Source organism: Ochotona princeps, chromosome 17, assembly GCF_030435755.1.
Source record: "Ochotona princeps isolate mOchPri1 chromosome 17, mOchPri1.hap1, whole genome shotgun sequence".
Lineage (NCBI taxonomy): Eukaryota > Metazoa > Chordata > Mammalia > Lagomorpha > Ochotonidae > Ochotona > Ochotona princeps.
This window is the reverse complement of record NC_080848.1, coordinates 36,452,171-36,473,686: the sequence shown is the minus strand read 5'-3', so window position 1 is coordinate 36,473,686 and position 21,516 is coordinate 36,452,171. Positions and strand designations below refer to the sequence as shown.

The following is a 21,516-nucleotide window of genomic DNA, read 5'->3' as shown; positions in this document are numbered from 1 at the left end:
CAGATGGAAGATCTTTCTCTCTGTGTTTCCTCCTCTCTGTATATCTGACTTTTCAATAAAAGTGAATAAATCTTAAAAAAAAATTCTATAAATAAACTTTCTTAAGTAGAATAAATGCAATCTGGAGAAAAAGCCTAGGATATTAATAAACTGAAAGTCCTTCTGAGGTGGGCTTTTGGCACAATGGTTAAACTGGTTAAGGTGCCACTGGGGATGCTTGCATTCCATACTGGAGTACCTGGGTTTCACTGCCAGTTCCATTTCAGATTTCAGCTTCCTCCTAATATGCACTGTAGGAGGGAATGGGTGATGGCTCAAGTAACTCAGATCCTGCCACTCACAAGGGAAACCTAGACTGAGTTCCTGGCTCCTGGCTGCTTCAAACATTTGGAAACAGTGCCAGTAGATGGACGAGAACTCTGTCATTTTATTTTTCTAATAAAATCTTAAAACAAAGCCCATTCAATATAGTAGCAATAACGTATTTTTTCAGATTGTTACACTTACTATTAAAACTTATTTTAGGGCCTGGAGGCATGGCCTAGTGGCTAAAGTCCTAGCCTTGAAGGCGCCAGGATCCCATATGGGCGCCAGTTCTGGTCCCGGCAGCTCCACTTCCCATCCAGCTCCCTGCTTGTGGCCTGGGAAAGCAGTCAAGGACGGCCCAGAGCTTTGGGATCTTGCACCCGTGTGGGAGACCCGAAGAGCTCTCTGTATATCTGACTTTGTAATGAAAATAAAATAAATCTTAAAAAAAAAAAAAAAACCTTATTTTAAAAAGACATTAAATATTTACATTTTAAAATGTTGTATCTATCAGTTTATCTATACATATATATATATGATAGAGTGACACAGAGAGAAGAGACAGAGATCTTCCATTCTCTCATTTTTTCCCCAGATGGCTGTAAGAGCCAGGCCTGTACCTGACCAAAGTTAGGAGCCAGGAACTCTATTCTGGTCACCCAAATAAAATGCAGGGACCTAAGCACTTAGGCCATCTTCCACTATATTCCCAGGTGCACTGGCAGGGAGCAGCTGGGATTCATACAGAAACTCTGACATAGGTTATCAGTTTTGAATATAGCAGCTCAACTTGCTGTGCCATAAGACCAGCCCTAAACAACTTTTAAACATCTACAAAAATTATTTTCAATATGGAAAAATATAATGAACATAGAATATCATGTACAACACTTGAAAAGAGTTAAAATCAAGAGCATAAATGGTAATCTTTGGGGATGCCAGTGATGCTGATACCTAGTGATACATACACCCTATAGTTAGTTCTAGGTAATAGATTATACAAACGAGATATATGTAAGACTTATGTACATTTCTTTCTGTATGCTGCATGTCAACAAAAATAATAAATCCTATCCGTTCTCCGCAGTTGAAAATGGTGTCTTTTTTCTAACGTGACAGTAAGCACATATATATTATATTTAACCTACCTCAGTAGACTGCTTTCCACTATAAGACATTTTCTTGATGGCCACCACTTCATTCGTACGCACATCTCGTGCCTAAAATAAAAAGGGGGGAGGGACAAGTTTAAGATGAACAGATTAAATTTGGGGTAATTACTTCTTTCAGAATAAAAGCACCTGTGAGCTATCATGTCAAAAAGGAGATAAAAACTGCTTTGAGGGGAAAGAGAAAACACAGAAATGTAGATACAAAATATCAGACATGTAGGATGAAAAAAGTATTACAATTAAAGTTAATAAAATTCTATGGTATTAGGAACCTTTCAGCTGCTTCTTACTGAGGGAGATGACAGATGTGTTGATCTAATTTGCTGCAGAAACAATATTATTGCCTATAGTATCCTATAACAGCGTACTGGAAACAACAAAAAAAAATTTTTTTTTTTTGTTTGAGAAGCAGAGAACAAGAGAACTCCCACTCAACAATATACTCTTCAAACATCTACAGTAAGAGTGAGCTGGGCTGAAACTGGAAGCTGTAACTCAGAAGTCAGTCCAGGTGTCTTAAGTAAGTAGCAGAAACTCAGTTACATGAGTTATAAGTACGTCTACATTAGTAGGAAACTAGTATCAGGAGCTGTAGCTGGGCACTGAACCCGGGATCTCTGATGTGAGAATCTTAACGGACATCTTATTGAGGTTAACTGCCTACTCTTACAACAAAATTTGTTCACTAAATAAATAACAATCTTACATTGAAGGCACTTGTTACCGTTTGTATTCCACTTAGGTTTCACTCATATTATGTTAGCAGAGTTTTAAATTTTAATAAACTTCAATTTATAAATTTGTCTTTCATGGATCAGGATTTTGGTGTCATGTCTGTGAACTCTACATAACCAAAGGTAACAAATATTTTCTTTGGTGTTGTATCCTAGAAGTTTTACATAGCTATTTTTTTATATTTAACTCTATGATCGATTTTAAATTACTTTTAGCATAAGGCATGAAGTATGAATTAATTTTCATACAGGGATGTCCAGCTACTCTGGTACTAACTATTTAAAACTATCCTTTTGTCAACTGAATATTAACTGTACCTATTAGAAAAATGACTAGGGCCCAACGTGATGGTTAAGTGGCTAAACCCTCACCTTGCATGTCAGCATCCCATTAGGGTGTCCCAGCTGCTTCACTTCCCATCCACCTCCCTGCTTGTGGTCTGGGAAGGCAGTAGAGGATGGCCGAAAGCCTTGAGCCCATGCATCCACAGGGGAGACCCAGAAGAAGCTCCTAGCTCCTGGCTTTGGATTAGCTCAGCTCCTGCTGTTGAGGCCATTTGGGGAATGAACCAGTAGATGGAGGCTTTTTCTCGCCCTCTTTTGTCTCTATTGTCTTACCAATAAAAATAAAATTTTTAAGACTTATTTATTTGTTTGAAAGTCAGATTTATAGAGCTAAAGAGAGTCAGAGAGGATCTTATATACACTGGTTTATCCTCCAGATGACCTCAATGGCTGGAGCTGAGCCGATCCAAAACCAGTAGCCAGGAGCTTCTTCTAGGTCTCTCATGCAGGTGCAGCGTCCCACGGCTTTGAGTCTTGTTTTCCCAGGACATATGCAGGGAGCTGGATAAGAAGTAAAGCAGTCTGGGCCCGGTGGCGTGGCCTAGTGGCTAAAGTCCTCGCCTTGAATGCCCCGGGATCCCATATGGGCGCCGGTTCTAATCCCGGCAGCTCCACTTCCCACCCAGCTCCCTGCTTGGGGCCTGGGAAAGCAGTCGAGGACGGCCCAAGGATTTGGGACCCTGCACCCACGTGGGAGACCTGGAAGAGGTTCCTGGTTCCCGGCATCGGATTGGCGCGCACCGGCCCGTTGCGGCTCACTTGGGGAGTGAATCATTGGATGGAAGATCTTCCTCTCTGTCTCTCCTCCTCTCTGTATATCTGACTTTGTAATAAAAATAAATCTTTAAAAAAAAAAAAAAAAGAAGTAAAGCAGTTCATATGGGATTCCAGCACTGCAAGACAGAGATTTAGCCTGCTGAGCCACCCTGCTGGCCCCAATATTTTAGATTTTTCTGGCAACATAGTCTCAGCTGCAAGGATTCAGCTCTACCATTTTAATGCCAAAGCAACCACAGATGGTACAAAAATGGATATATGTGAGGGGCTCCAATGGGCTGGAATTGGCCCATGAATCATTTGCTGAGTCCAGGTCTAGAAAAAGTCCTTAACCTGTCATAGAATTGGTCCGCAACAAGGGGAATAAGGGGGATTTTCCTTGCTTGACAGCTACTCCCACTGGAGAACGTGAGCTGGGATGGGGGCAGACCAAACTAACTAAGCAGGGCTACAACACCTGTGCGCCTCATGTGGACTAGATCAGGGAAAAGCCAGGCTGGGCTGATTGACCCTACTGGTGCAAACTACAATTAGAGTGGGTGAGGGTTGGTTGGGCTTAGCCGCAGCATCAGCTGGCAGAAGTTGGCACTGTGGGCTAATTCTGTCAAGTCCAACCACAGAGCCACCTGGAGAGTGCATAAACCGGGAGTGAGAGAGACCTGGGAGGGAAACAGTGGGCTCCTCCCTCTTGGATTACCATTCCCACAGGAAGGCACAAAAACTAGGACAGGGGCTGGGGTGGCTAGACAGAGAAGCACTCAACAACATCCGTGAGGGCTAAATAGTTGAGCTGGTTAGATGGAACTAAGCTTCAATACCCATCAACATGTACGAGAGCCAAACGGGATGTGGCACAGACTGGACTAGTCTGCTGCACATACTGGCAAAATCAGGGTAGGGGGCAGACCTGGTGGGGGTTATTGTGGGTCGCTCTGACTAGGCTGCAGCTCCCATTGGTTTATGTGAGGGCTGAGTATGTGCTGGGCAGAACCAGGCTGGACTGCAATCACCCATTGGTTCCAGTGGAAGTCGTGGCTGAAAACAGAACCAACCCAGGAATTGCAACAACCAGCTGATAGGGGTGATGGACTGTGCCGGGCCCTGTACTTGCTAGTGCATACAAGAATCTGGTCTGGGAACACCTCAGACAAAGTTTCTTTGATGACCTCCCCAATCGAAATGCCGGACTCAGAACCCTAACCAAGAAAAGACAGAAGACAGAACAAGTCAACCAACCACCTCAGCTATATGTTGGCAGCAAAATACGGGGCAAACAGAGACTCTAAGATGGACTATGTCAATCAGTGGATTCTTCAATGACCTCATCGTGCTTGGATTTGCGAGATTGGCAGCAATTCATAATTGTTGAACTATCAAAACCACTTGAGCAAGTATCTCAGAGCATGTCCCACATCAGGGACCCGGGGTGGGTGGGAAACTGGGTGGGGCTTCTCCCTTAATATCCCCCTTTACCTCAGATACATGCAGGAAACAATACGGAAATAATAGTCTTTCCCACTTTCCTATAGCCCTTGAACCTTGGGGAGTGAATCTTCGGATGGAAGATCTTCCTCTCTGTCTCTCCTCCTCTCTGTATATCTGACTTTGTAATAAAATAAATAAACCTTTAAAAAAAAATTTTAATTAAAGGATACACAGTTGATACCTGCCACACAATCCACTGTTTTCTTGATGTATAAAGGAACATATTTGGTGTCAAAATAGTATTTTGAGAGTATAATTAAAAAAAAACTTCAGTCTGTATCTCTTCACATTATTGATTTTGCTCTGACATTACTGACATCAAGCTTTTAATACTTACAAAATACACTGCTCCAAAGCTTCCATGGCCAATTTCTCTGAGATCGGTGAAGAGCTTCTCTGGATCTTCTTTGAAAAAGAGTTCTGCAATTTCAGGGTCCTTTAGGCTGCCCGCTCTGTTGGTTGATGGCATCCTGCTGGGCAGTCAGCTGTCTGATTCTAATTTTATACTCCTATCCCAATCCTTGGTTCATCTGTGTGAATGAAGCCACGCTGACATAAACTACTGTGGAAAAATAAGAAAAAAGTAAAGAAAAGCAGAAGTATTAAGAATAATTGATATAATTTACTGACAATCCCTACAAAATTCTCAGGACTAGAAATTAATTGTAAACACAATGTGATCATCTACTGTAATGGTTCCTAAATCCGACTGAAGATTAGCATAATCTATGGCACTTAAAAATTTTTTCCTGGGTGCCCGGCGTGATAGCATAGCGGTTAAAGTCCTCACCTTGAGGGTGCCAGGATCCCACATGGGTGCATTCCCTGGGAATGCAGTGGAGGATGGCCCAAAGCCTTGCGACCCTGCACCTATGTGGGAGACCCGGAGGAAGTTCCTGGCTTCAGATTGGCTCAGCTCGAATCGTTGTGGCCGCTTGAGGAGTGAATATTGGACAGATCTTCTGTCTCTTCTCCTCCCTGCGTATCTGCCTTTCCAATAAAAATAAATAAACCTTTAAACAAAAATTTTCCCCTGGAACAATATTTTGGGCTACTGGATAAAGCTGCCAACTATGAATCCCAACTGCTTCACTTCGGACCTAGCTCCCTGCTAATACACCTGGGAAAAGAGCAGAAGATGGACACCAGTGTTTGGGCCCCTACACTCATATGGGAGATACAGATGAAGCTTCTGGCTCTAGCTTTGGCTTGACACAGCTCTGGCTATTGCAGCCATTTGGGGCAATAAACCAGCAGATGTAAGATCTCTGTATCTTCCTCTCTTTTTTTAGCCCTGCCACTCAAATAAATAAATACATCTTAAAAACAAAAACAAAAAACAAAAAAACTTCCTCATCTACCAAAATATAAAACTTCAAAATTTTTTTAATCTTGGGAGAGACCTTTTACATTAATCCTTAGAGTTATTTAATCTGATGTAGTCAGCAAGAAACAGACTATTAAAAACAGTAGGCTTCTTTTTTTTCTTTAAGATTTATTTATTTTCATTGGAAAGTCAGACATACAGACAGGAGGAGAGACAGAGAGGAAGAGCTTCCGTCCACTGATTCACTCCCTAAGTGACCACAACAGCCAGTGCTATGCTGATCCGAATTCAGGAGCCCAGATCCTTCTTCTGGGTCTCCCATGCGGGTGCAGGGTCCCAGGGCTTTGGGCTGTCCTTGACTGCTTTCCCAGGCCACAGGCAGGGAGTTGGATGAAAATAAGGCTGCCAGGATCAGAACAGGCGCCCATGTGGGATCACAGCGCGTTCAAGGGGAGGATTTTTGCTGCTGCTGGGCCAAGGTGATGCGCCCAAAAACAGTCTGTTTCTAACAAGACGACAATTCCTATCTCTCAATGATTCTCAAATGTAAGAAAAAAACATTTAATTCAGGGGTCAGAGATTTGACCTGTGGTGGAGGCTGTCAGATGGCAGCCCACATTTCACATCATGATGCCTGAATTTCATCCTGGTTTTGCTTCTAGTTTTGCAAAGTATAACAAGGGAAATAATAAGTAATGCTCAAGTAGTTTGGTAACCACTCCCAATTTCAGCTTGAATCAGCATTGGCAATGCTAGAATTCAGAAAGTAAAGCAGCAAATCAGAGCTTTCTTTGTCTCTCAAAAAAAAATTTTTTTTTTTAAGATCTATCTATTTGTATTGGAAAGGCAGATTTACAGAGAAAAGCAGAGAGAGAGAAATATCTTTCATTTGCTGGTTCACTCTCCAAGTGGCTGCAAAGGCTGGGAGCTGAGCCAATCTGAAGCCATGAGTCTCCTCCAGGTCTCCCACGGGGGTGTAGGGTCCCAAGGCTTTGGGTTGTCCTCTGCTGCTTTCCCAGGCCACAAGCAGGGAGCTGGAAGGGAAGTGGAACAGCCAGGACACAAGCCAGTGCTCACATAAGATTCTGGAGTAATCAAGGCAAGGATTTAGCCACTGCACCATCACATTAGGAGTCCCCTCCCCAAATAATTTTTTTAAAGAATTTAAGAAGGGAGTCAGGTAGCTGCCTTGGGAGGCCCTGGCCACCAATGATGCTGAATCAAGCTCTCAGGCCGCCCAGTGACACACCCTGGGGTTTGGGAGTGTGAATCTGCAAGGGATTGGGGGATCACACAGGTGAGTTTTGAGCATGACCTGAGTGTTCATGTCTGGGTGAGGAATTACTGCTGAGGGACGTCCATGGACAAGGCCACTGTACCTACAGGTAAGTGAGGGGGCTGAGACAAACAGTTTGGAGGGGGGAACAGGAGGGCCTTTAACGGTCATATTGAAGTACCAGCACACGGGGGAGTTCTGAGCTGGGCTAGTTAGCACTGACCATCACCAAGCACCACTCACTGACACACTAAAGCTAAGGCTGGGGACTACTTGGCAGGGCAAGACCACAGTACCTGGGACAGTCAGAACAGGGGAAAGGTGAAGTGAGCATGGATCATGACAATAACTAACATGTGAGAGAATCAGGTCTAGTAGCAGAATCTGTTGGGGATATGTGGTCTCACACCTGTGGAACTGCAATTTCTGCTAGCACACCCTAGAGCTATGGATGTGAACAGGTACAGCTGGGGAGCTAAGGTTATGCCCCAGCTGTTTGGGTTTCCTACTGGTGAGCACAAGAGCTAAACTGAGGGCAGTGGGCTGGGCTGGACATGGCTATAGCCTTCCTTGGTGCAGGTTTTGACTGGGTCTGGGAAGTGACAGACTGGGCTAGACTCCAGCACCCAAGGGTTATCGCGAGAACCAGGGTGGGTGTAAAACAGGCTGGGCTGCAGCGCCCAACAGTAAGAACCAGAATGGGTGTGGGCCAGTTGAGCAAGACCACTATTCCTGCCAGAACAAGAGGCAGACAAAGTCAACCTGGACCAAGGACCCATTGGTGTGCACAAGATCTGCCACTGGAAGGAGATCCGATACAGGAGTTTGGGAAACGCCTTCGTGAGGATGCAGTCCCTGCAGATGATTACAATAACTAACGCAATGAGCATCCCAGCTCGCCAGCATACATGTGGGTCAGGTCTGGGGACAGACGAGGCTGGACCAATTCATAACATCCACTGGTAGATCTGAGAACCAGGATAGGATGCAGAAAGAGCCAGGTCGAGCTGCAACACCAGCCAGTTCACACTGGGTCTGGGACAGGGATCTGGCTGGATTGGGCTAGGCTGCAGCACCCACCAGCAGGAGCTGGAACTGGGGGAAAGCTGGACTGAGCCAGGCTGTGCAATGCAATAGTGGATGCTGAGGTGAGGCAAGTCATGACAACCTGGGGTCAGTGGGTGGTGGGTATATGAGCCCCAGAGGCAGGGGATCTGGAGGGGCTTGGGTTGCCTGGCCTGAGGCTGGGGGCCCGATAGCGAGGTGGGTGTCAGATTTGTGAGCACCAGGGGGTGGGGAATCCAGGAGGACTTGGGTCACCTGGTGGTCCTGGGGCCCGCCTTTGAGGGAGGTACAGGGTTTATGAACCCTGGGGGCAGGGGATCCAGTGGTGCTCGGGTCTCCTGGCCCAGATCATTGGGCCCACCTCCAAGTGAAAAAGGTGAAGAAGTGGACACAAACCCTGATGCATATGGAGAATATGGCAACACACTGGGTACCATAGCAGAGGAAGGAGAACAAAATAAATTGGACAACTACCCCAGCTAAACAAAGACAGCAAAAGTGTGGGTGAAAGGAGACTTGAGGTTGACTATGTCAGCCAATGGACATTGGGAGGGATGCCTCATCCTTGGATCAGCAAAATCTATAGTATTTTAGAATAATCCAAACCACTCAGGCAGAACCCTTGGAACATATACCACATTCGGACCCTGGGTTGATACTGGGTGGCAATTCCCCATCCCCAAGCACTAGGACATTTGAGAGGCTGATGTGGCTCCCCTCCCCCAGAGACAAGAAGAAATAAAGTAGTTATATGGTGGTGTGTCATATTTACTCTAGTAGTTAAGACAACAAATTACACACCAGAATGTGCAGGTTTGATTCCTAACTGTGGTCCCTCACTTCAGCTTCCTGGTAATGCTATGTGGATAGCAACAGTAACAGCTCAAGTGAGTGGATTCCTAACACTCACATGAGAGGCCTAGACTAGTCCAGCTCCGAGCACTGGACATGGTCCAGTAGCCATCACTTTAGGCCTGAGAAGTAAACCAGCAAATAGGAGCTCTCACACATGCCTGCTCTCTCTGCCTCTCAGATAACATTCATACACACACACAGCATTAAGGCAAATATGTCCCTTGGGCCAATATGGCAAATCCTGACCCATACAACAGAGATTTATGTAGCAACAAAAGGGAATGTAAGATGTGGCAGGCATTGAGGCAGCAGATGAAAACACCTGTTTCAACGTCCATATCAGAGTGCAAGTTCAAAACCTAGCTACTCTACTCTCAATCCAGCTTGCAGCTAATGCACCAGAGAGGCAGCTTAAGATGGTTTAAATACTTGAGATCCTGCCACCCACATACCTGATGGAGCGCCTACCTCCTAGCTTTAGCTCTGTCAAGCATCAGCTGTTGTGGACATTTGGACTGAGTCAATCAAGGGATAGATTATTTATCTCTCTCCGCTCTGGTCATTGACCTTCTAAATAAATAAATAAATAAATGGAATGAGGAATAATTCCACATACGCTAGAGTAATTGTCAAATTATGTTTTTTGTAAGAAATAATGCATAGTACAGAACAGTATATATAATATGCAACTTTTCAATGAAGGAGAAAGAATACGAAAATGACATCAAAAACAATAAAAGGGTAAGTAAAAATCTATTTCAAATGGTTACCTACAGGAAAAGAGATGAGTTGGGGAGGATGGGAATCTAAGCAACATTTCTCTGAATGTACTTTGTTTTACAAATTTGAGTTTGATGTTGTTAATATTTTATACCATAATAAACTCAGACTTAATTCAGAATAAAAAGAAAATTAACAGTGGTTAAGTCAGAGTTAATTTAAAACAGATTCCCCTAACTATGCCTACATAGATGGTATAACTATATAGAGTGAAATATTTTCATTTTAAAGATAATTTTATATTTACTTGAAAGGTAAAACAATGTGGGGGAGGGGAGAAAGAGGTTTACTCCCAAATGGCTGCAGGTTCACTCAAAAAATGTCAGAGCTGGGCCAGTCCAAAGTCAGGAGCTGGGAGCTTCCTCTAGGTTTCCCACATAGGTACAGGGACTCAAGCATTTGAGGTATTCTCTGCTGTTTTCCCAAGCATGTTAGCAGGGAGGTAGAATGGAACTAGAGCAGCCTGGTATTGAATTGGAGCCAATACAGGATTCCAGCATTGTAGGCAAAGGCTTTACTTGTCATACTACAGCACCAGCCTTGGAAATTACCTCAACTTTTAAGAGCTAAAAAACTATACTTATTAAACTGCTGTAGTTATTATCATTATATTAGAATTTTTATTCTGCAACCATTATGTACATAATTATGAGATACAACGAATAAGTAACTGCATTAATGTCATGAGAAACTAAGATGAAAAAAACATGAACATAAAAACCAAAGTAAAAACCTTTCTGGGCTCAGCACGATAGGGTAGTGGTTAAAGTCCTCGCCTAGCATGTGCTGGGATCCCACATAGTCGCTGGTTCTAATCCCGGTGGCCCTGTTGCCCTGTTTCCCTTCTAGCTCCCTGCTTGTGGTCTGGGAAAGCAGTCCAGGACTGCCCAAAGCCTTGGGACACTGCACCAGCATGGGAACCTGGAAGAAGCTTCTGGCTCCTGGCTTCAGATTGGCTTGGCTCCAGCCGTGGCGGTCACTTGGGGAGTGAATCATCAGACAGAAGATCTTCCTTTCCTCTCTGTCTCTCCTCCTCTCTGCCTTTCCAATAAAAGTAAATAAATCTTAAAAAAAAAAAAAAAAAAAAAACTTTCCTTCCTGGCCCAGTGCGATGGATCAGTGGCTAAATCCTTCCCTTGCAAGCGCCAGGGTTCCAAACGGGAGCCAGTTCATGTCTTGACTGCTCTACTTCCCACCCGGCTCAACTGCTTATGGCCTGGGAAATCAACAGAGGATGACCCAAAGCCTTCGGCCCTTGCACCTGCATGGGAAACTATGAAAAAGCTCCTGGCTCCTGGTTTTAGATTAGTTCAGCCCTGGCTGTTGTGGCCAACACAGATCTTTCTCTCTCTCTCCTTCTCTCTATGAATCTGCTCTGCCTATCCGATAAACACAAACAAATCTTGAAAACAACTGTTCCATCAATAATTTGAACTTAAGGCATCAGTCTGAATCATTTAGTTTACACTAAAGCACGGCATTTAACTCCTAGATCTACCCACTGAAACAACCAAACCAAGGAATTGGTGGCAATTGATTTAAGAGTTTGGAAAGGAAATGTATAGATAAGTGGAAGAAAAAAACTAGAAATGAAAGGGGAAAAAAAAGCTATGAAAGAATACTTCAAAAGCATGCAAAATAAGACTCCTAAGCCATGTTGAAGTACCCACTGTCAAAAATAAAGCAATTTGGGAATCACACTGGAGTAAAACTAAAATGAAGTATAAAGAATGCTACGATCTACCAGTACAGACTAGTTAAAAGAAAGTATATTTTATGGGCCCAGTGAGGTAGCCTAGCAACTACAGTCCTCACCGTTACATGTGCCAGGATTCCATATTGGGTGCTGGTTCTAATCCTGGCTGCTCTACTTCCCATCCATCTGTTGTGGCCACTTGGGGAGTGAACCACAGGATGGAAGATCTTCTTCTCTATATCTCCTTCTCTGTATATATATCATCTGCCTTTCCAATAAAATAAATAAATATTTAAAAACAAAAAAAAAAGATATTTTTAATTTGAAGGCCACCTGAAAACTGGCCCTGCGGTATATCTGGAAACAACTTTAACTATAAAATTATACTGTTCCTGAAATTTACTTAAAATAATCAAGTGGAAAGAATGAAATGAGGGGCTTATACATGCAGTAAGATGAACAATTCACTGATTTTTTAAAAAATTTATTCATTTTTATGGCAAAGTCATATACAGAGAGAGGAGGAGAGACAGAGAGGAAGATCTTCCATCCAATGGTTCACTCCCCAAGTGGCCGCAACGGCTGAAGCTGAGCCGATCTGAAGCCAGGAGCTTCTTCTGGGTCTCCCATGTACCTGCAGGGTCCCAAGCCTTTGGGCCATCCCCGACTGTTTTCCCAGGCCACAAGCAGGGAACTGGATGGGAAGCGGGCCCAAAGCGATTAGAACCTGCATGCATATGGGATTCTGGCATGTTCAAGGCAAGGACTTTAACCACTATGCTATCACGCCAGGCCCATGTTGATATTTTTCAAAGCTAAGTGATTTTAGGGAACAATTTCCATCTTAACTTTTTCAAAGGTAGGGCCCTCTACTGGTTAAAGTCCTCACCTTGTGTGTGCCAGGATCCCATATGGGTGCCGATTCATATCCCGACTGCTCCACTTCCCTTTCAGCTCCCTGATTGTGGTCTGGGAAAGCAGTGGAGGACGGCCCAAAGCCTTGGGACTCTGCTTCCCCATGGGAGACCTTGAAGAGGTTCCTTCTCCTAGTTTCAGATTGGCTCAGCTCCAGCTTTGCAGTCATTTGGGGAGTGAACCAGTGGATTTAAGATCTTTCTGTCTTTCCTTTTTCCTTTAAATCTGACTTTCCATTAAAAATAAATAAATTCAAAAAAAATTTATTTAACTCAATATGGTAATGCCTACAGAGTAAAATTGAAATCATTAAATACATTTCACAATGAAAAAAATCTGATTGCATCCTTCCTTTCCTGTCCTTACTCCGGATGTATCTGTCCCTAACTGATACCAATGTTTATTAAAGCCTTTCACACCATATTCTACTTCATATATTCTTTTTTTTTTTTTTTAAAGATTTTATTATTATTGGAAAGCCGGATATACAGAGAGGAGGAGAGACAGAGAGGAAGATCTTCCATCCGATGATTCACTCCCCAAGTGAGCCGCAACGGGCCGGTGCGCGCCGATCCGATGCCGGGACCAGGAACCTCTTCCGGGTCTCCCACACGGGTGCAGGGTCCCAAGGCCTTGGGCCGTCCTCAACTGCTTTCCCAGGCCACAAGCAGGGAGCTGGATGGGAAGTGGAGCTGCCGGGATTAGAACCAGCGCCCATATGGGATCCCGGGGCTTTCAAGGCGAGGACTTTAGCTGCTAGGCCATGCCGCCGGGCCCCATATATTCTTTTTGAAAAGCATAGAGAGATCCCATCTGCTGTTTCTCCCTTCAAAATGTCCACAGAGCTGGAGGAACACAGAATTCAATCTGGGTCTTCCAACGTAGGTGGCAGAGATCTATATTTGAACCATCACCTGCTGCCCCCTAAGTAGAATGCTGCCCCCTAACTAGAATGCTGGAACAGACAGCACATCCAGGACTCCAACACAGTAACTCCAACATGGCACACAGACACCCCAAGCAGTAGCTTAACTGCCAAACCAAATGCCATCCACAACTTTCTACTTTGTTGAACAACCTACAATACCTTTTTTTTCAAATCTGACTTCAATGCTAAGTCCATGAAGCTTTCACAAAATGTGACATTTTTTCTTCTACACTAAATATTTTAACATGTATTTAATTCTTGTTATACTAGTAATTTCTACATCTGTACACCAGTTTTAAAAGTTCTGGATCTCTTCTATAAAACCTAACAATTTCCCTCAGATGCAGGTAACTACCTAGGTTTCCCTGAACCTGGGCAAGCATTACAGTGATGGGAAAAAAGCAGCCAATGTTTGGCAGGCATTCTAAACCTGGTTAATGCCAAATTTGTGTCTGTTGGGCCCGGCGGCACGGCCTAGTGGTCAAAGTCCTCGCCGTGAACGCCCCAGGATCCCATATGGGCACCGGTTCTAATCCCGGCAGCTCCACTTCCCATCCAGCTCCCTGCTTGGGGCCTGGGAAAGCAGTCGAGGACGGCCCAATGCATTGGGACCCTGCACCCACGTGGGAGACCTGGAAGAGGTTCCTGGTTCCCGGCATCGGATTGGCGCGCATCGGCCCGTTGCGGCTCACTTGGGGAGTGAATCATCGGATGGAAGATCTTCCTCTCTGTCTCTCCTCCTCTCTGTATATCTGACTTTGTAATAAAATGAATAAATCTTAAAAAAAAATTGTGCCTGTCACCATAGACATTCAAGTTCAATTTTAGTCTCAAGAAACATTATAATACAGAAAACTATACCCAGCTGAACCAAGTATATTTACTATATCTTCTATTTGTTTTCTTTTTTTTTTTTTTAATTTATCTTTATTGGAAAGTCAGACTTACAGAGGAGGGAGAAAGATCTTCCATCCACTGATTTACTCCCCAAGTGGCCACAACAGCCAGAGCTGAGCTGACCTGAAGCCAGGAGTCAGGAGCTTCTTCCAAGTCTCTCACATGGATGCAGAGTTCCAAGGCTTGAGCCATCCTCAACTGCTTTCCCAGACCACAAGCAGGGAGCTGGATGGGAAGTGGAGCAGCTGGGATTAGAACTGGCACCCATATGGGATGCTGGAGCATGCAAGGTGAGGACTTTAATCACTAGGACACCATACAGGGCCCTTCTGTTTTCTTGATGCTCTAGCACATGAAGCAATTCTGAAACTGGAAAACTTCATCTCAGGACTAGCCAGTTCTTAGACACAGAACAGAGTTCACTAGGAACACATCTTCCGTAAGTAAACCAAATAATACAAAACCTATATTCCTCAATTATTTCCTCTGTTTAGCTCCAAACTCTACAGCAGTGTTCTTTATGTAACTCAAGGCCAGCAACTTAACAATGCCAAACAGCCCCTGTCCCCTAGTATCCACTGAAATTATTGAAAAGCTAATCCCAAGCTGCTTAACCTATGTCGCCTATTCCTTTCCACAGAACCTATAATTTCCTCCAGTTCCTTCTGTCTCCCAAATAGCTTAGTCTTTCCCCAAGTGGCCCTGCATGACAAAACAGCATGTTCCTTCCTCTTGGAACTGTAGTATTTTTTCAGGACAACATCAAAATTCATCATTTCTGATAATAACAATATACACATATGAGCTACTTCACTTCAGTTCATTCTGTGTTATACTCATCACATCTTACAATTTTCCTTGATTTCAAATAACCTCCCATCCACTATTTCAGAGGCACTTACTACGTAATTCTTCTTATATTCATTTCTTCAAATTAAAGCTCAAAAACCAACACAATACTTATGTATTTACTAACCATGTAATGTGTATAAAACCAGGCTACAATACCAACATCCCAGTCACCTAGGAAAAGCAGCAGAAGATAGGTGGCAAACTGTTGACAGACCTAATCCAACGTGTGCAACCTAGATGAACCTCTTAGCTCAGTGTGGGCCAGCCTTCACCATTGTGGGTGGTTATCTAGGGAGGGTAACAACATATGCGATATCTCTTAACCAGTCTCTTCCCCTTTATCAATTACAAATCAATCAATAAACTGGGGAAAAAGAAAAAGAGCCCAGCGTGATGGCTCAATGGCTAAAATCCTCTCTTTGTCTACTTAATAGACAAAGATGGTTCCTTAAGTCTTCCCAATTCAAGCTGTTGCAATCATTGGGGGAGTGAATCAGTGGATGGAAAAATTCTTTTTCTCTATCCGTTTTTAAAATAAGTAAATTCTTTTTTAAAAAAAAAAAATCACATAGCTGGGGCTGGCACTGTGGCATCCGTTTGTATTGCAGCTGCTCCACTTCTGATCCATCTCCTTGCTATTGTCCTGGGAAAAGCAGCAGAGGAAGGCTGAAGTGCTTGGGTCCCAGCATTCACTGAGAATACCTAAAAGAGGGCCTGGCTCAGTAACCTAGCAGCTAACGTTCTCGCCTTGAATGCACTGGCATTCCATATGGGCGTTGGTTCGGATCCTGGCAGTCGAGGACGGCTCAAAGCCTTGGGCCTCTCAGCTTTGTAGGCAGTTCAGCTCTGGCCATTGTGGACTGGCACTGTGGCAAACCATGTGGGTTGAGGTAAGCCACAACATACATGGGTGTGCATGAGAGCAGGATGGGATATGGACTGGGGTGAGCCTGGCCACAGCAGAAGCTGGCATGCACTAAACTGGAGCAGGGAGCAAATCTAGTTATTGGAGACTGCCCCAACCAGGTTGCAGTCCAAAGCCTTGGGACCCTGCACCCATGTGGGAGACCCAGAAGACGCTCCTGGTTCCTGGCTCCAGATTTGCTTAACCCCAGCCACTGCGGCCACTTGGGGAGTGAATCATCAGACAGAAGATCTTTGTCTCTGTCTCTCTGTAAATATGACTTTCCAATACAAATAAATCTTAAAAAAAAAAAACTATGCTGCACAAGGTGGTGGAAAATATCAACTGTTACAGTCAGCTACAGTTAAGGACAGTCAGAAAGAACCACCAGTAAAACACTTTAAGGAGGAAGGAAATGATACTGCCAAGTATTACAAGGAAGTAGAGGACATAAGGAACAACAAATGGCTAAGTGTTTATCACAGAGGTTAAGTACCCACTTGAGACACTCACATCCCTATATGTGAGTGCCTGAGATCAAATCTCTGCTTTATTTCCAATTCCAGCTTTTTGCAAGTAAATAATGGCTCAAGTACTTGGGTCCCTGTCACCCAAATGGAAGAACTGGATTGAGTGCCAAGTTTCTGGCTTCAGCCTGTTCCTGTCTCAGCTGTGATGGGTTCAAGGTAAGGACTTTAGCTGCTAGGCGTCTGCATTGGGTCCAAAAACTGTGTATTAAAAGTCTGTAAAGCAAGAACAAAAAATATCATACCTTGGGGCTGGCGCCATGACACAGCAGGCTAATCATCCACCTGCAGTGGAAGCATCCAATATGAGCGCCAGCTGAAGTCCCAGCTGAACCATTTTCAATTCAGCTCCTAGTTAATGCTCTGGGAAAGCAGAAGAGGATGGCTCAAACCCTTGAGCCTTTGCACCCATGTGGGAGACCTCTAAGAAGCCACTGGCTCGGGCCTGGCGGCCTGGCCTAGCAGCTAAAGTCCTCGCCTTGGACGCCCCGGAATCCCATATGGGCACTGGTTCTAATCCCGGCAGCTCCACTTCCCATCCAGCTCCCTGCTTGTGGCCTGGGAAAGCAGTCGAGGACGGCCCAATGCTTTGGGACCCTGCATCCACGTGGGAGACCCCAAAGAGGTTCCTGGTTCCCAGCTCTGGATCAGCGCAGTAACGGCCATGGCGGTCACTTGGGGAGTGAATCATTAAACGGAAGATCTTCCTCTCTGTATATCTGACTTTGTAATAAAAATAAATAAATCTTAAAAAAAAAAAGAAGAAGAAGCTATTGGCTCATGGGTTCAGACCCACCCAGCTCTGGCCATTGTGGCCATTTGGGGAGTGAGCCGGCGGATGAAAGAGTCACATTTACCCATTCATTCATTCTCTCTCTCTCTTTTTCTGTCAGTTGTTTCTCCCTAACTCTAGCAAAAATAATAAACCTTAAAAAAAAATCATGCTGGGCCCGGCGCAATAGCATGGTGGTTAAAGTCCTCACCTTGCACATGCTGGGATCCCACATAGGCACCAGTTCTAATACCAACAGCCCCGCTTCCCGTCCAGCTCCCTGTTTATGGCCTGGGAAAGCAGTTGAGGACGGCCCAAAGCCTTGGGACCCTGCACTCATGTGGGAGACCCAGAAGAGCTCCTGACTCCTGGCTTTGGAATGGCTCAGCACCAGCCGTTGCAGCTGCTTGAGGAGTGAATCATCAGATGGAAGCTCTTCCTCTCTGTCTCTCCTCCTCTCTGCCTTTCCAATAAAAATAAAAATAAATTTTAAAAAGCCACTAAAATATTTTTTTTGATTCCAGAGATAGCATGTATGCATACACTCTTGTCTATTTGAATTCAATCCTCAAATGCCTGTAAAAGCCAGGATTGCACAAAGCCAAAGCCAGGAACCAGAAATTCAACCTAAGTCTTCCAGGTGGGTAGCAGGAATCCAATTACTTACAGTCATCACCCATCACTCTCCAGGTCTGCATTAACAGGAAGGTAGAGTTAACAGCCATAGCTGGGCATTATAACCAGGCACTCCGAAAAGGGACACTCAATCAGTATTTTAACTGTTAGGCTAAATGCCTAATCCTGATGTTTTAAAATTCTTATCACAACATAACTTAGTGCTCCTAAATGACACCACCAGATCCAAAAATTATTATCTCATAATCTTGCAAAATAAAATTATCCTCAATATATTCTTTCCCTTAACTCAATTAAGCCTGAAATTTAATAAATTTTTCTTCTCTTTTTTTCTTAGATTTCTTTTTATTTTTATTGGAAAGGCAGATACACAGAGAAGCAGAGACAGAGAGAAAGATCTTTTGTCCGAAGATTCACTCCCCAAGTAGGCACAACGGCCGGAGCTGCGCCAATCTGAAGCCAGGAGCCTGAAGCCTCTTCCAGATCTCCCACACTGGTGCATAGACCCAAGGCTTTGGGCCAGCCTCGACTGCTTTCCCAGGCCAAAAACAGGGAGCTGGATGGGAAGCGGGGCCACCAGGATTAGAACTGGGGCCCACATAGGATCCCAGTGCATGCAAGGTGAGGACTTTAGCTCCTAGGCTACTGTGTCAGGTCCAATTTTTCTTAAGATTTATTTGTATCTACCTTTCAAATAGAAAGAAATCTTAAAAAGGGTTCCCAGATCCTGATTTAGAATGTAACAAACAATATAATAAATACCATGTATGATTGCTGAGTTTTATTTATACAAACCCACTAAACTTAATAAACTGATGATCTTTAAAAAAATTTTTTTTATATAATTTTAAAATTCGTCTGAAGGCAGAAAAAGAAAGAAACAGACACAAGGAGAGATTCCAACCACTGGCTCATTTGCCAAATAGCTACAACAACAGGGGATAGACCAGGTGGAAACCAGAAGCAAAACTCAATTCAGGTCTCCAATTTGTGTAGCAGGGAACCGAGCACTTGGACCATCACCTGCTGCCTCCCAGGGTACACATTAGCAGGAAGCTGTTTGAAAGCACAGCTGTAGTCTAACTCAGACACTATGATAGAGGAGGAAGGTATCTCAAGCATAATCTTAAACCATAGTATCATATACCTGATCCCAAACAGGAATTCTTTTACAAAAAGTGTGTACACACACATGTACATACACAAACATGCACGCACAGACATATGGACCAGCCCTTTTCTTAATTTTTTACTTTTAATAGAAAAATAAAGAAGAGATCTCCCATCCCTCCACCTCATATATACAAGTGTCCACAACAGCCCTGAGGGCTGCATTATTCTGAAGCCAGGAGCCTAAAATTATGTCTGGGCCTCCAATGTAAGTGTCAAGGGCCCAAGTATTTGAGCCATCGCGTGTTCATCAGCAGGAAGCTGAAGTCACAAGCAAACTGGAGACTCAAACATAGGTATTCTAGTATTAGATTCAAGTGCCCCAAGAACTGTCATCACTACTATACTACTGGCACCAAAACTGGAGGTCTTTAAACTCAACTTCCCTCAATCACTATCCTGATGTCATCATGATATATACCACCATATGGCAAATTATAACTATGAATCTCAAAGTAAATAAATAAATTAAAGCATTACACTGGGGCTGACATGGCGTAACAGGCCAATTTAAGTCCTGGCTCTTCCAATTCTGACCCAGCTCCCTGTTAATGACCTTGGAAAGCAGTGGAAAATGGCCCAAGGTCTTTCTTTAGCTCCTGCACCCATGTGGGAGACCTGGAAAAAGCTTCTGGCTCCCAGCTTAGACCGGCCCAGCTCTGGCTCTTGTGACCATTTGAGGAGTGAATCTCTCCCTCCATGCCTTCCTCCCCACTACTCTCCCCACATAACTCCATCAAGTAAAAGTTATTTTTATTTGAAAGGAAACTTTTACAGACAGCTATTGATCTTTCATTCATTGGTTTACTTCTTAAATGCCTGCAACAGCCAGAGCTGGATCATGCCAAAGCTACTAGCTCAAGAATTCCCTCTGGGTTTCCCAGACAATTGAGCTGAAGCTAAAGTTCCAGGGTTCCAGCTAACATCCAGTATGGAATGCATGTGTGACACAGGTTGCAAGTTTTGTAAGCAGTGCCAGCTACTGATGCAATAGCTTTATCTATACATTCCTCTCTCCCTGTATGTCTGATACTTTTAGCTCTACCTAAAGTAGATGAAAATAATAAAAGAAACATTAAACATGAGTTAATAAAAAAAAATTTTAAATGTTTCCTAATGGGACTGGCAATGTTGGCTCAACTAGTTAATTCTCCCCTTGCAAGTACCAGGATCCCATGTGGATGGCTGATTCATACTCCAGCTGCTCCACTTCTGGCCCACCTCCCTGCACATAGCCTGGGAAAACAATGGAGAATGACGCAAGACCTTTGGATGCTCCCATGTGGGAGAGCTGGAAAAAGCTACTGGCTATTGGCTCCTGGCTTTGGGTCAGCTCAGCTCCTGATGTTGCGGCCATCTGGGGAGCGAACCAGCAGACAGAAGATCTTTCTGTCTCTCCTTCTCTCTGTAAACCTGCCTTTCCAATAAAAACAAATAAATATTTAAATAATGGGGCCCAGCGGCGTAGCCTAGCAGCTAAAGTCCTCGCCTTGAACACCCCGGGATCCCATATGGGTGCCAGTTCTAAACCCGGTGGCTCCACTTCCCATCCAGCTTCCTGCTTGTCGCCTGGGAAAGCAGTCAAGGACGGGCCCAATGCTTTGGGACCCTGCACCCGTGTGGGAGACCTGGAAGAGGTTCCTGGTTCCCGGCTTTGGATCGGCGCGCACCGGCCCGTTGCGGCTCACTTGGGGAGTGAAACATCGGACGGAAGATCTTCCTCTCTGTCTCTCCTCTGTGTATATCTGACTTTGTAATAAAATGAATAAATCTTTTTTAAAAAATAAATAAATATTTAAATAAAACACGTGTTTACTTTATTTCACTATTCCTACTCTACTATTCTACGCTATCACCTAACAGCCTAAAAGAAAATCTGCTCAAGGTTTTATCTTCCCAAGTGTAAGTAACTGCCTAGATTACCTTGTACCTGGGGCAAGTGTTACACTGCTGAGAGAAAAGTAACCAGTAGCTGGCAGGCATCTTGGATCTGGTTAATGCCAAATATGTGTTAATTATACCAGTATGCCAGCATAGCTGTTGCTTTATTTATTTTTTTTTTTTTAAAGATGAGTGGGGAAAGCAGGAAAATCCAGG

The 21,516-nt window shown here is 44.0% G+C and overlaps 1 protein-coding gene across 1 annotated transcript in view; it reads right to left on the bottom strand.

Annotated features, from left to right (window-relative positions):
* The window catches only part of TAOK1 (TAO kinase 1), an 84,156-nt gene that overhangs the window by 48,357 nt on the left and 14,283 nt on the right, over positions 1 to 21,516 (bottom strand). Inside the window, exons 2-3 of the mRNA XM_058676621.1 lie at positions 5,157 to 5,381; positions 1,455 to 1,526 (exon numbers count right to left, since the gene is read on the bottom strand). Coding sequence (XP_058532604.1) covers positions 1,455 to 1,526; positions 5,157 to 5,288 — 204 coding nt within the window. The 5' untranslated portion in view covers positions 5,289 to 5,381. The remainder of the gene's footprint in view (positions 1 to 1,454; positions 1,527 to 5,156; positions 5,382 to 21,516) is intronic.